The 12057-nt window shown below is 41.6% G+C and overlaps 1 protein-coding gene across 3 annotated transcripts in view; it reads right to left on the bottom strand.

Annotated features, from left to right (window-relative positions):
• Nucleotides 1-12057, bottom strand: part of MDN1 (midasin AAA ATPase 1) — a 154197-nt gene that overhangs the window by 1483 nt on the left and 140657 nt on the right. For all 3 annotated transcript variants that reach the window (XM_059732015.1, XM_059732018.1, XM_059732014.1), the window contains exons 94-101: nt 11884-12050; nt 9610-9699; nt 8022-8137; nt 7243-7417; nt 5543-5616; nt 5319-5433; nt 3507-3570; nt 1774-1916 (exon numbers count right to left, since the gene is read on the bottom strand). In XM_059732015.1, the coding sequence (XP_059587998.1) occupies nt 1774-1916; nt 3507-3570; nt 5319-5433; nt 5543-5616; nt 7243-7417; nt 8022-8137; nt 9610-9699; nt 11884-12050 (944 nt within the window). The remainder of the gene's footprint in view (nt 1-1773; nt 1917-3506; nt 3571-5318; nt 5434-5542; nt 5617-7242; nt 7418-8021; nt 8138-9609; nt 9700-11883; nt 12051-12057) is intronic.

Here is a 12057-nt window from a genome sequence, read left to right on the forward strand (position 1 = left end):
ACTTTCTAATAGTGTAACTTCCTCTCTGCTGGGACAAGAAAGACTAGAACAAGACAAGGAGGGCCCATATTTTAGCTTGTGCGATATGAATGCTGTTTTGTTAAACCAGACCTCCTACCTAGTTGCTGGCACATTCATAATTTAAGACCGTTTCCAAACCTTTCCCAGCCCAAGGCACTTACGTTAATAAAGTTTTCCATGGCGCACCTGTTAAGGCATTCCCCATCCTCATACCTATTGTAGCTCATTGCCAAGCAAAATTCCATGGCACACCTGTTCGTTTCTGACAGCACACTTTTGTGCCGTGGCACACTGGTTGGGAAACACTGACTTAAGAGATAGTTACACTTGAATCATAGAGCTGTAGGGCTATAAGGGTCCTCCAGAGGTCATCTAATCCAACTTCTTGCCTGAGGCAATCTCTCTATCCAAGCCATCCTATATACACCCACTGTCTAACCTATTAGCAAAACTACAGTCAACCCTGACAACCACAAGATGTAACACCCTAATTTGCTACAGGTAAAAGCAGGGGGGCCATGGCAGCCAACAACTTGATGCTGATTGAATCCGCTCTTAGATAAAAGGACCACAAAGCCCCACTAAAGTACCCAATCTATACAGATGCTGGGGAGCAGGGTCAAACTAATGCACTCCCTCCTCTTCCAGTAAAGAGCTGTTTCTTTTTTTTCCCTACCACATTTGTCAGTGCCGTAGATGAGGCCTAACAAGTGCCAAGTAGAGATGCAATATCACTTCCCATGTCTTGCAATGAATGCTTCTACCGATCTATCCCAAAACCACATTTACCTTCTGTGCAGTTGCATCACACTGCATACTCATACTGCGTATGTGATCAACCAAGATTCCTTGTAGTGTTGCCATTCAGCCAGCTGTCACCCATTTTGTACATGAAACAATAGCATGCTGCATTTGTGTACAGCACTTAGAAGTGAGGCTTACTGTGCATGTCTACACAACGCTGCACAGTGACATTGCTATGGCGCTGTGCTTTAGTACTTCCTTTTGGAAGTACCAAAACACAGCAAAGTACAGCTGGGTATTATGTTGCCGTAGTGGAGTGCTATAAGCGAGAAGCGCGCCACTACAGTGATAAAGCAGGCGATCATGTGTAAATCCGTGTGACTGCTATGTCACCATAGCATGCCATACGTTACCATAGCATGTTGCTACATCACTGTAGGGTGATATGTCGATGCGCTCACTGTGACTGAAGCCCCTGGGTACTACTTGGATACAAATAATAATGCAACATTAAGTATGTATTAGCTACCGAGGGCAATTTTTTCCTCTGCAAATCCATCCATTCAAATTAAGAATACAAGTTGAATAAAATGTCTTATGGTTGGTAGTAGTGCGCCAGGTATTTCTCAGTACAAGTAAGATGCTGTGAAAATATTTAAAATCTAAGATGAAACATAAAAAAAGGGTAAACGTCAGAGCAAGACAAGAATAAAGAAGCACTGAGACAATGTACCTCAGTGAAACTGCAGTTACTCCAAGAAAGACTGAGCAGAGTAAAGCACAAGATTATTACATTAAACAAAGTATCTTATCCCCTATAAAAGGTTTATCCTAGCTCTAGTTGTAAATACATGAAAACTTGAAGAAAAAAAAAAAGCAACTGGGTGTAAATCACAAGCCAATTTTATAAGGAGTTTTAAAAAGAGGAGTTGCAACTTCTTTTAAAATCATCTTGTATAATTTTCCATTCAGTGCACTGGCATGTTATTGTATTGTTCAGTCACTCACCCGTGAGTTAGGATTGTCCAGTACTACAAAAATGACAAAGATGTTGGCATTTTGAGCTCCATGAACTGCTGCTGTCACTCGTTCCTTGCCCTCTAGGAAAAGGCCTCTTCCATCCGATACAATCAACAGCAGCTGAGCTGTTTCTAAGCACAGGAAATAAAACGTTTTCAGGAAAAATCACTCATTTGAATTAAGAAAATGAAATATTTTGGTATAATTTATTTTTTGATGCATGTTTAATGGAAAAAATCCTAGTAACTCCTGTGAGAAAATCATCACCGCTAAATGCTACATGACTTAGAAAAAAAATTAAAATTACAGCCTCAGGGAAGAAATTTTTCTTGGAGATGCATCTTAGCCATTCAAAATGGGCTACTTCCACACTAAGTAATAACAGCAGGCATGAAAAGCAAGCAGTAAATGAAGTTCCAGTTTGCATTCCTTGATCACTAAAGTCCTGTGAGTTGAAATGAAATTGTGTGCACAAGGAATTCAAAGATTAGGCACCAATTCTGTGGACTGCTGACTGCTGTGTATCTGCTATGGGCTTGATACAACTTCCATTGATTTCCGTCAAACCCTAGCTCTGTATTTTAGAGGAAAAAAGTGCAGTAAGTTGTTTTTAAATGCAAGCAGCCTGGACACATGTCACTTGGACACTAGTGTAAATTTACATTGGCTTTATATGCCGATATATCCAAGTTACATTTGAATCTACAGAGGAGAGAGGAGCAGCTATTTTGGGGTAGCTGCTCACAGTAGGCTTTTATTACTGTACCTAGGGGAAGCAGGCGGTTGTTTATCTACTCAGGATTAGTTATGGACACACAACACTAGTACCAGTGTAATTTTATCCCTGATTCTTCCTGGGATAATTCTACAAAGGATTCAAGTTAGTTACAAACATAGCAGGCTGTATGTTGTGCCTTTCCTTTTTCACACTTGTGTAAAGCAGGTGTGTCAAAATCATCCAGCCCCATGGACAGGCTGAGTGGCACGGGGCTGGTCTGTGGGCTGGACTGGACCCACAGACAGGAACTGCATCCCAAATAAAGTGGGTGCCCTGGAATGGCTGGAGTGGATGCTGCACGGTCGTGTGCTGGCTGCTCGGGCTATGCTGCGTGCGGTGGTCCTTCTGGCACTCTGGCCTATGCTGCATATGGTGGCTGCTCTGTGACCATACTGCACAACCCTGGAGCAGTGGAGTGGCCACTGTCTGTGATGTGCGGGGCCATCTGGTACATCCCACTTGCTGTCTTTGGGTCCAAGGCCCCCAGGCACCATCAGGGGCCAGATGATATAGCTTTGTGGACAAGATACAGCTTTGTGGGCCATATCTTTGACACTTCTAGTATAAGGGCTGATACCAGTAGTGTTGTGTATCCAAGCCCTAACATTCCCCAAAGCCCCTAAACAATGTTTATTAAAAATACCAAAATCTTTGAGAGCAAGCAGCACTAAATAATACAGCCCTGAAAAGCTAGAAATCATCAATTGGATTTCTAGTTTGCTACTTAATCCTGCACATTCTATGCCAAGTTTCAATGTTTAGAACAAATGGTGCTGACAGAGCCTGTTAAAAAAGCAGTCCTTTTGAGCACTCAAGATTGTAGCGCCCCCAAGTAAGTGCCATTGCCTTGCTGGAAATCTTTATAACAGCTTAGAATACTGCAGTACAACTGGAATAAAAACTCTGCGGGGTAACAAGCATTATTAGCATAAAAAGGGCTCACCTGGATTGATATTTTGGGACACCTGCTGTGCTGCAGCAAACATCTTTGCTGATGATTCTAGAAACTGCAAAGAAAACAACCAAGAACAGAAAGCCAATCAGTTATAAACTAACAGACACCAGAAACATGAGTACCAAAACATTTTGTAAACAACTAATGCACAGTGTTTAAGGTCAGGAGGGGTCACCTCTTAGAGAGGAGGGAGAGCAGAAAACTGTGGGATATTAGGCGTCTCTGTCCCAGGAGAAGCATAAAACTATTTAAGTTAGATGTGGAGGAGAGAGAACTTCCTAGGACGCAGTGATCTAATTTTCTGGTAAAAAGCTAGTTCTCTTGTACAAGAAATACCTTGAACAGTTGTTCACTCTGTCTCATGAGAAAGGCTTTTCTCCAGCCACAAATGAATTGTCAATCCATGGCCTACATCCACTACACTCCTCCTTCCTTGGCATGGCTGTAACTTGACCATACAGAAATGTACATAATACACCTATGTCTAGTTTACTAAGTAACTGAGATAGGTTACTGACAAAAAGCAATCTCCTTCATTATTTACCACTCCCACAAATCAGTATCTTCTGCTAAATTGCCGTTGTTGACTCCCTTCCCTAAGTCATCAACAAAAATGTTAAATATCACTGAGCCACTGAACCCTGCCTGCAGAATCCCACCAGAAACACCTGCTTTAAAATGATTCCCCATTTGTAATTGCATTTTGAGATCTGCATTGTGTTGATTTTGGAACTTTTTAGTTTCTTAATCAAAGTGGCAAGCAGAACCAAATCAAATAGCTTACGGCAATCTAAGTCTGATATTGACATTACTTTTTATCAGTCAAACTTGTCCCCTCACAAAAAAAGACAGAAAACTGAACAGATATTTTCCACAACTCCATGTTGATTGGCCATGGACTGACTCAGGCTGCCAGTCCTACCATTACTCAGCTCCTCTTGTTTTCCCTTTTTAAATACTGGTACAACATTAGCTTGCTTCTAGTGTTCTGAAACGTCACCTGTCTTCCAAAATTTATTGAAAACCAACATTAGTGGTCCAAGTATCTCATCACCTATCTTATGGATGCAAGTTACCTGGACCTGAACCTAGACATTTTAAAATGTCCACCATCTTTACTTATAAAGTAGAAATACAAGACCATAATCATTTTGATTTTTTCACATAGAAGAAAAGAAATATTGAATGCTTTTGCCTTTCCTGCATTTTTACTGGCAAGTAATACTGGCAACAGAGATGCTGTTTAACAGGCCTTCCTACAAATTGCTGCAGATTGTGAATGTTTTTTGTTTGTTTGTTTTGGGGGGGGTGGGGCTGAGTGGTTCCTTGCTGGCAGCCTTGTCATATTAGGGAGGGAAAAAAAAAAAAATCAGTCCAAGACTGGAGAAAACCCGCAAAGGTACAAGAGATGTCACTACAAAGATTTCTTTCACAAACCACAAAAGTAAAAGTAATTTTTGGTAAATTAATTTTCTGTAAATCCTCATGTCTGGTTAGTTAGCACAGATACTCAGCGTGACACGCAGAGTTCTCCTCCTCCCTCTGATGCTGACCCTGCATTAAAGTTCACTAGAAAGAATACCTGTAGAAGTCCTACAAACTGAAACGGGACTTGCCCTGCTACAGAAATCTATGCTAGCTGCTCTTAATGCAGGATTAGCATGTGTACCAAAACCAAAGCTTACAATATAGTCTGAACTGGGAGACAATTACAACGCACAAGGAAAGGTGTCACTCATGACATGCTTTATCTTTCATATAAATTCAGAGTATATCAAGCCACAATACTGCTAATGGTACCTGAGCTATCTTAGTTTTCTTTTGCTCAAATTTGCAGAGACGCAATATCCGTGTTCCTGCCTCGTCACTGAATTGCTCATGGAATGGGTGCAGTAGCTGGACCGTCTCACCAAAACTGAAAAAGTGCAAATTTTTTGTTTTAAAAGTGTGTTACTAAAAGCAAATCAGTATTGTTATTTGGCTCTAAAACACTAATCTAAATTACAGACTTAAAATATCCTCACCTACAAACAGCAATTTGTCCCACTTCCAAAAGAGTCAGTGCATTTCCAATAACTGCCAAGGATTCATATGCAAGCTATGAAAAAAATATTAAAGCAAAATTAAACAAATCAGTCATAAGATTGCTCCCAATCAATCTTTCCAATATTTCATGTTGCACTAAAAGCATATAAAGTAATTTCTATACTCTAGTAAAACAAATTTAAGTAAGCCTCTTAAGTATTTGTTTCCTTTTAGTTTTCATATGTATGCATATGAAATACTACCTTGGAAGTACCACAGATATTACATTAGAAAAAAATACTGCCTATCAGGGGCTTCTGGCCTGGGACTGTTCCTGCCTCCCTGTGCTGAGGGAAATACAGATGGGGGGAGCGGGAGGATAGCGGTGGCAAACAAGGGGGAGGGGCAGCAAGTGGAAGCACTGGGCCTGTGCCAGTGCCCCAGGGCCAGGAGCAGTGGAGCCCAGGCTTGCAGGAACACTGGTGGGGGGCTCTGCCTGCCAAGGGGGGGTGGGCTGTGGGCAAACACTCCCCATCCATGCAAGCTACAACCCTCCCCAGTCACCCTCCCCTCCACACACTCACAGCCCCCTACAAAATCCACCCCCATCCAACCCGACAACCAACCCCCCCAAGCCTATCCACCCCCCACAAATCCTACACCCTCCCCCACACCCCACATACCCACCTTCCCACATCGTACAAGAGTAAGACTTCATTTTAAGCTATTATACTATCCCCACTACGTACACTACACAAACACATGTAAATCAGGACAAAAATATTTTTTGAAATGAAATTAACAAATGTTGTAGTAACGTTTGATTTTTAGAACATAATTTGGTATTTTTCTGGTTCCGAGATGGCAAAAGCCCTTGCTGAAAGGAGTACTTCCAGGGGGCAAGTGGAAGGACTTCTGGTGGCAAAGGTTAGGGGCTAGGGAGTGGGACTTCTGATCCCAAGATGGCAACCAGTGGGTGGGGCACCTGTCAAGGGGCAGGGCTACCCGTGTGGCCCTCGATAACTTGCCAAAACTCGGAAAGCGTCCCTCTGCCCAAAATAATTACCTGCCCCTGCTCTACTCAGTCCCATGTGCTAGGAACAGGCTTTGGGGCCTCATGCTGCCCTGACTCCAAGATCAAGCTTTGGGGCCCTAGGCTGCCCCACCTTGAGATCATGCTCTGGGGCCCCATACTGCCACTGCCTGGCTCTGTGCCATCTCCACATACTGGGATCAGGCTCTGGGGCCCCACACTGCTCCCACCCAACCCCACATGCAAGGATTGGGTTCTGGGACCCTGTGCTGCCCCCTCCTGTGGGCATCCCATCTAATGTGCAGGGTCATGGCCTGTGAGGCTCCCCATGAACTCATGGGAAGCCCTGGGGGCTGGATGAAATGGGGGCCAGAGGCTGAGCACCCCTGATTTAGAGGATGCAGAACACACACATTCCATACTGCAATTCAACTGAATTACTAGGTTTAATCAACTGTTTAATCTCAAACTTGTACAAGTAATATGTTAAATTAATTGTGGACTCCTAGGACTTTAACATTCTATCAAAGTCAAGCTGCTCAAGAACAGTGAACCTTCCACATGGAAAAATTCTTGCTTTTAGCCAAAGAATATCTTGTCTACCATACCACTTCTTCATTATGGATTGTTTTCCTATGCAACAGGTTCTTTACAAGGTTATTTCACCTGTTTGGAGTGGTTGTCTATCATGCTGGATGAGTCATCAATGGCCAAGCAAATCTGGTACTGTCGTTTGCTGGGCTTGGTCCTTCGCAACCAGATCTTATCCTTTCGGAACTGACTGGCAACATAGGGAATCACTTTGCGCATATTTAGCCTTTTTCCTGTTCGGTAATCACCTCTAATAGTAAGGAAGCAAACAGAGGAGTGAGGAGAGGTATTTTACTGAAAATGCTTTATGCCGACACAATTACCGGACATCATCAGCAATATCAGCCTACAGCTTCAAATGGAGTGTGTTCAAATCAAGCCCTTTTCTCCATATTTAAATTGCTTACAAATTGGGCTCATAAGGGGAGTAGAATGCTCTACAATTTTAGAAGACAGCAACTTCAAAACATGTTTTAGGCACTTAGTTTTGAAAATATCTTGGTAAAAAATTATTTGCCTTTTATATTTTGTTCAAAATTATATGGCAATAAAAAGCAAATAAAATAGAAAAGGTTTTGAGACCATTTTTGGCTTGCTAAAACTATAGTTCGAATTAGTTTCTCCACTATTTATAAAAATGCAAATAGACAGGCTCAGGCAGAATAAAAATCATTATTTACTATATATCATTTACATGTTGTAAATCACCTAGAAGACTAATTAAAGAATGAATGTACATATAAAATGGGAACAAACTGCTACAAACCAGGGTACTGAGTTGCCACTAATAAGCTGCACTTGTAAAAATGATGGGCAGACAAAAGAAAAGTGAAGAGGCTAGAGGCAAAACTTACTTCAACTTGGCTGCCTGAGTGGGTTCCAATATAAGTCGTAGCTGTTCACACAGCTGTTGTGAAAGAGGAGCTGTCAGTACCAAATACCTCTGCCACATCTCTGCTGCTGCCCTTTCCTGCAATATTGCAAATAAAAAAACCAAAACAAAACAAAATAAATTGATGCAAAGGTATGAATCCAGAAAGGGTCACCTGGAACATTCTTGCAGTCAAAATTAAAAGGGGAAATGCCCAGTAGAGGACTGACGTCTGCGATTCCTCTATGTGCAACATTCAAAATAAAACATTTTAAGACTGAAAAAAAAAAAATCAATACAATGCATTAGTGAGCAGTCAATATACTGTTGTTGCAGAAGTAACTGGTGCAATAACAGTTACATTTTGGCATTGCCAGAGGAGTCCAACTAAGAGATGAGAAAGCCACTGGCAGAAGGAATGAGGACCACTCATGAATAGATAACAGCCAACATACAATAAGAGAATGGAATTAACTTGTTTTTTCATGCAGCTGATCTTACTACTGACCTGAAATGGGAGAAAGACATTTAAACATGCCACTTGCAAAGGGGCCCAGGAAAATCAGGCTTTATTGTGCTAGGAAAAGGCAGGTAACATATACAATATTTCCTAAGGATCCTAGTTTGACAAGGGAAGTGCATCTGAAACATGTTACTCTAAATTAGATAGAAGTAGAGAAACAAATGACATCCAATTTCACTACAACTTTGCCCCTCTGAAGAGGCAAGGATATCTTAAGGTGATATCAGACTAACTACGTAGTCGGGATAAAGCCTCAAACAACAAGCCTCACACAACTTCTGGAAAGTCATGGCTATGTTAGCACTCTAATATGAAGGACATTTGTTAATAATCTTAATGGAGAGAAAACCATTTTAATTGATCTTACTTTACTTGTAACTTCCATTTAATTAGTAAGGAATAGATAAGTATCTTCAGCCTGTAAAAGTATCTGCCTAATGAAATTATCAGAACATTAGAGTTCTGATATCAGTTGGGCCATGAGTGCCAACACCATGTTCCCCTCTAGTTGACGTTAATAATTACAACATTTGGCAACAGTCTTTATCATGACAATCCTAATTTAAGGATAATGTTTAAATATAATTTACAGTTCATAGCTGGAGTTACTACAGCAAGGTTGAAAGAAGTTCTGCCATCAAATTCCGGTTCTGAGACAATCCAGACACAGACACTGCAACACTTCAGTTGAAAGAGGCAGCTTCCATCAATAATGGATTAATTTAAAGTGGCATGTGACATACGCAATGTGCAAGGACTTGGCAGGCTGAGAGGAATGTTTCTCAGGATGCGAGTTGTAGAGGTCATTACCAGTACAAGTTCAAAGCAGCTTTCTACAAACAGTAGGCAGTGCTTTAGAAATAAGATCTGAATGAATGCCCATTTTAGGAATGGAGTTAAGTTTGTAGTGCTTAAATTCTCCTTTAAAGACAAAGGTACATAGTATGAAAATTAGGTCCTAGTCTAAGTCCTCATCAGTGACTACAGTAGTGTAACCATATGAAACGATGTGGGTAAGAGATGCCAGTGTAAGTTAAGGTTCACTCACCTCATCTGGGCTTCCAGGCTGCTGAGTCTGCCAAGCTTCCAGTTGTCTTTCCAGTTCCTGTCTCAGCTCTTCAGGGTCTGTAATGATGGGCTAGAAATACATTTATGAGAATCTCAGATGGGCTCATTTAAATCAGTGACTGAAGGTTTTTTGACACCATAAAAATCTAAGTAAGCTTTATAACTCTCTCTGGGACTAACAGGCATGAAAAAAAAATCTTCAGAACTGCTAAAAACAATGCAGTCAGAGCTCTGGTTTTTCTAGTTATACTGGATATACAAGGTTTTACAGATGATTGATTTAAATTGCCTTAAGTAACTAATTTTAATTTCAACATATTTAAAATTTCCAAAAGAAGGATTCACTTGAGTAACTAACTAATGGATTAGAGGAATATGGCTAATTACTTATCACATTTGTATTACCGTTTGATAACTTCTACCTATTTTAAGATAAAGACTTACTTTATATTCATTCAGTCTTCATTTACAGTAAATGAAGTGGGGACTTGCATTCCTAATTTACTAGACAGTAACTTAATCAAACTGCAGTACATTTAAAATTGAATCTCTAAAACCTGCAGAGTTAAAACAAAGTCCTTAATAGTTTTCATATTTAAAAATATTTTTACAAAATCATGGGAAATAAAACAGTGCCAATAAATTATTAATCCACAAGGAATTGTAAGAAGTCTCTCTAGGCATCTACTGTAGTCAAACTTGGGGAGGAGAGAGAGAGAGAGGACAGTGCTCAAAGAACCACAGCTTTTCCATATGCTGCTAAAAATAATCAGGAGCGCTGTGTTTTCTCTATGGCTTAGCCAAGCAATGCTTTACCCTCCTTTCTAACTGGTACTGCAAAACCTCCCCTTCCTGTTTCAGTCTACCTGAGCCACTGGATATATCCATCTGTCTTATGTTTGGTTACTCAGTAAACAAAAGACCCACATCTTTGCAGACAATGGTGCTTTAAAAAAATGCTGTTTTATTGTTACTGCCAAGGCCTACATCTGTCCTGGTTGTTCCTTTTTGACACAACCACTACCTACAAGAACTTCGGTACACCTCTGCTAAAATAACCAAAGTTGGGGTACAGTGGGCGCAAACAGATATCATTGTAGAAATAATAAGGTATCAGCCAGGGCTGCCAAAGATACAGTCTGCTGGCTGGATCTGGCCCATGGAGCCCTACAATCCTGCCTGTGGGTCTTAGACCAACCCCATGCTGCAGTGGCACATGCCAATCCAAGCCCCGCACAGGGGGCCATTTGGAGGCGTATGCTGCATGTGGTTCCCTCATCAAACCAGTCCAGCATGCAGGGACAGTCTGTGGGTTTCATCTGGATCGGTCCCCTAGCCAGCATACAGGACCAGTCTGATCCAGGTGCCACATGCAGGCCCTGCACACTCCATGCCCTGGGCATGTATGCTGCAGGGAGCAAAGGACATGCCCTGTCATGTGTTACCTTGTTAGACTGGCTCTGCTGTTGGCTCTGAGTCTGGGGTGGTCTGGATTGGGCCCATAGACCAGCCCTATGCACCAGTGCCAGGATAAAGCATGGGCACCTCACATAGCATGCACTCAATGCCAAAATGAGTTTAACATCCCTGGTTAAGCTGTTTCAGAGAGCTTAAAATACCCATAATAATAATAAAAATGAAGACAGGTACTTCTGCAATACAGATACTGAGAGCAAGTATTCCTCATTCATAAACTGGGCCTCCTCACTGCCTGTGCCAGAACTACTAATTATAAACAGCATTACCAGAGCTTATTATACCCTCTCGCAGAAACTGTAACTTTGAATGTTCAATAGGCTCCAGAGTTTCCTAGGACTCTGTTATGCTGTGCAAGCAAAGCTTACACACAAGGGAAGGCAAAACATTTTCTGGAAAATCTGTGACTAGCTTGTTGCAGGAGAAAGCTGCTGGGGTGAAGCATATGCAACCTTCCCTGTCCATAAGGCTGCACCATTTCTTGGCCACAGAGCAGCCATAACCCCTCTATGAGGCCTATCCATTCCTTCCCTCCTTTCCCTCTGCACTGGCTTTTGGCCAGTGGGTCCCCCTCTACATTTTTAGAGCCTATAAAACTGAAGTGTTTTTTTTCCATCAGAGGGTCATCCCAGAGGTAACCCTGTACTGGAAATATGAGTTTACTTTCAAAATGAACATGTTTCAGCTGTAAAGATGTATCGGATGGCATCTTTGTTCCTCTATCACTCCCTTTTAAATTAAAACAAGAGAGGGAGGGAGACTCTTTAAGGCATCATACCTGGACTGTGGGATCCATCAAATACCGATGGGCTGTGTGTATGGTAGAGACTTTGTTTCTCTCTGGATCCTCTTCTGATGCCTGTGGCTGCTTGTTTATAGAAGAATCTTTGACATCCTCACAAGAATCTGTGACATCCTGCATCTCCAACTCTGCTTCATCAGATCCTGGAGT

The sequence above is a fragment of the Alligator mississippiensis genome, chromosome 1, assembly GCF_030867095.1.
Source record: "Alligator mississippiensis isolate rAllMis1 chromosome 1, rAllMis1, whole genome shotgun sequence".
NCBI classification, from domain to species: domain Eukaryota; kingdom Metazoa; phylum Chordata; order Crocodylia; family Alligatoridae; genus Alligator; species Alligator mississippiensis.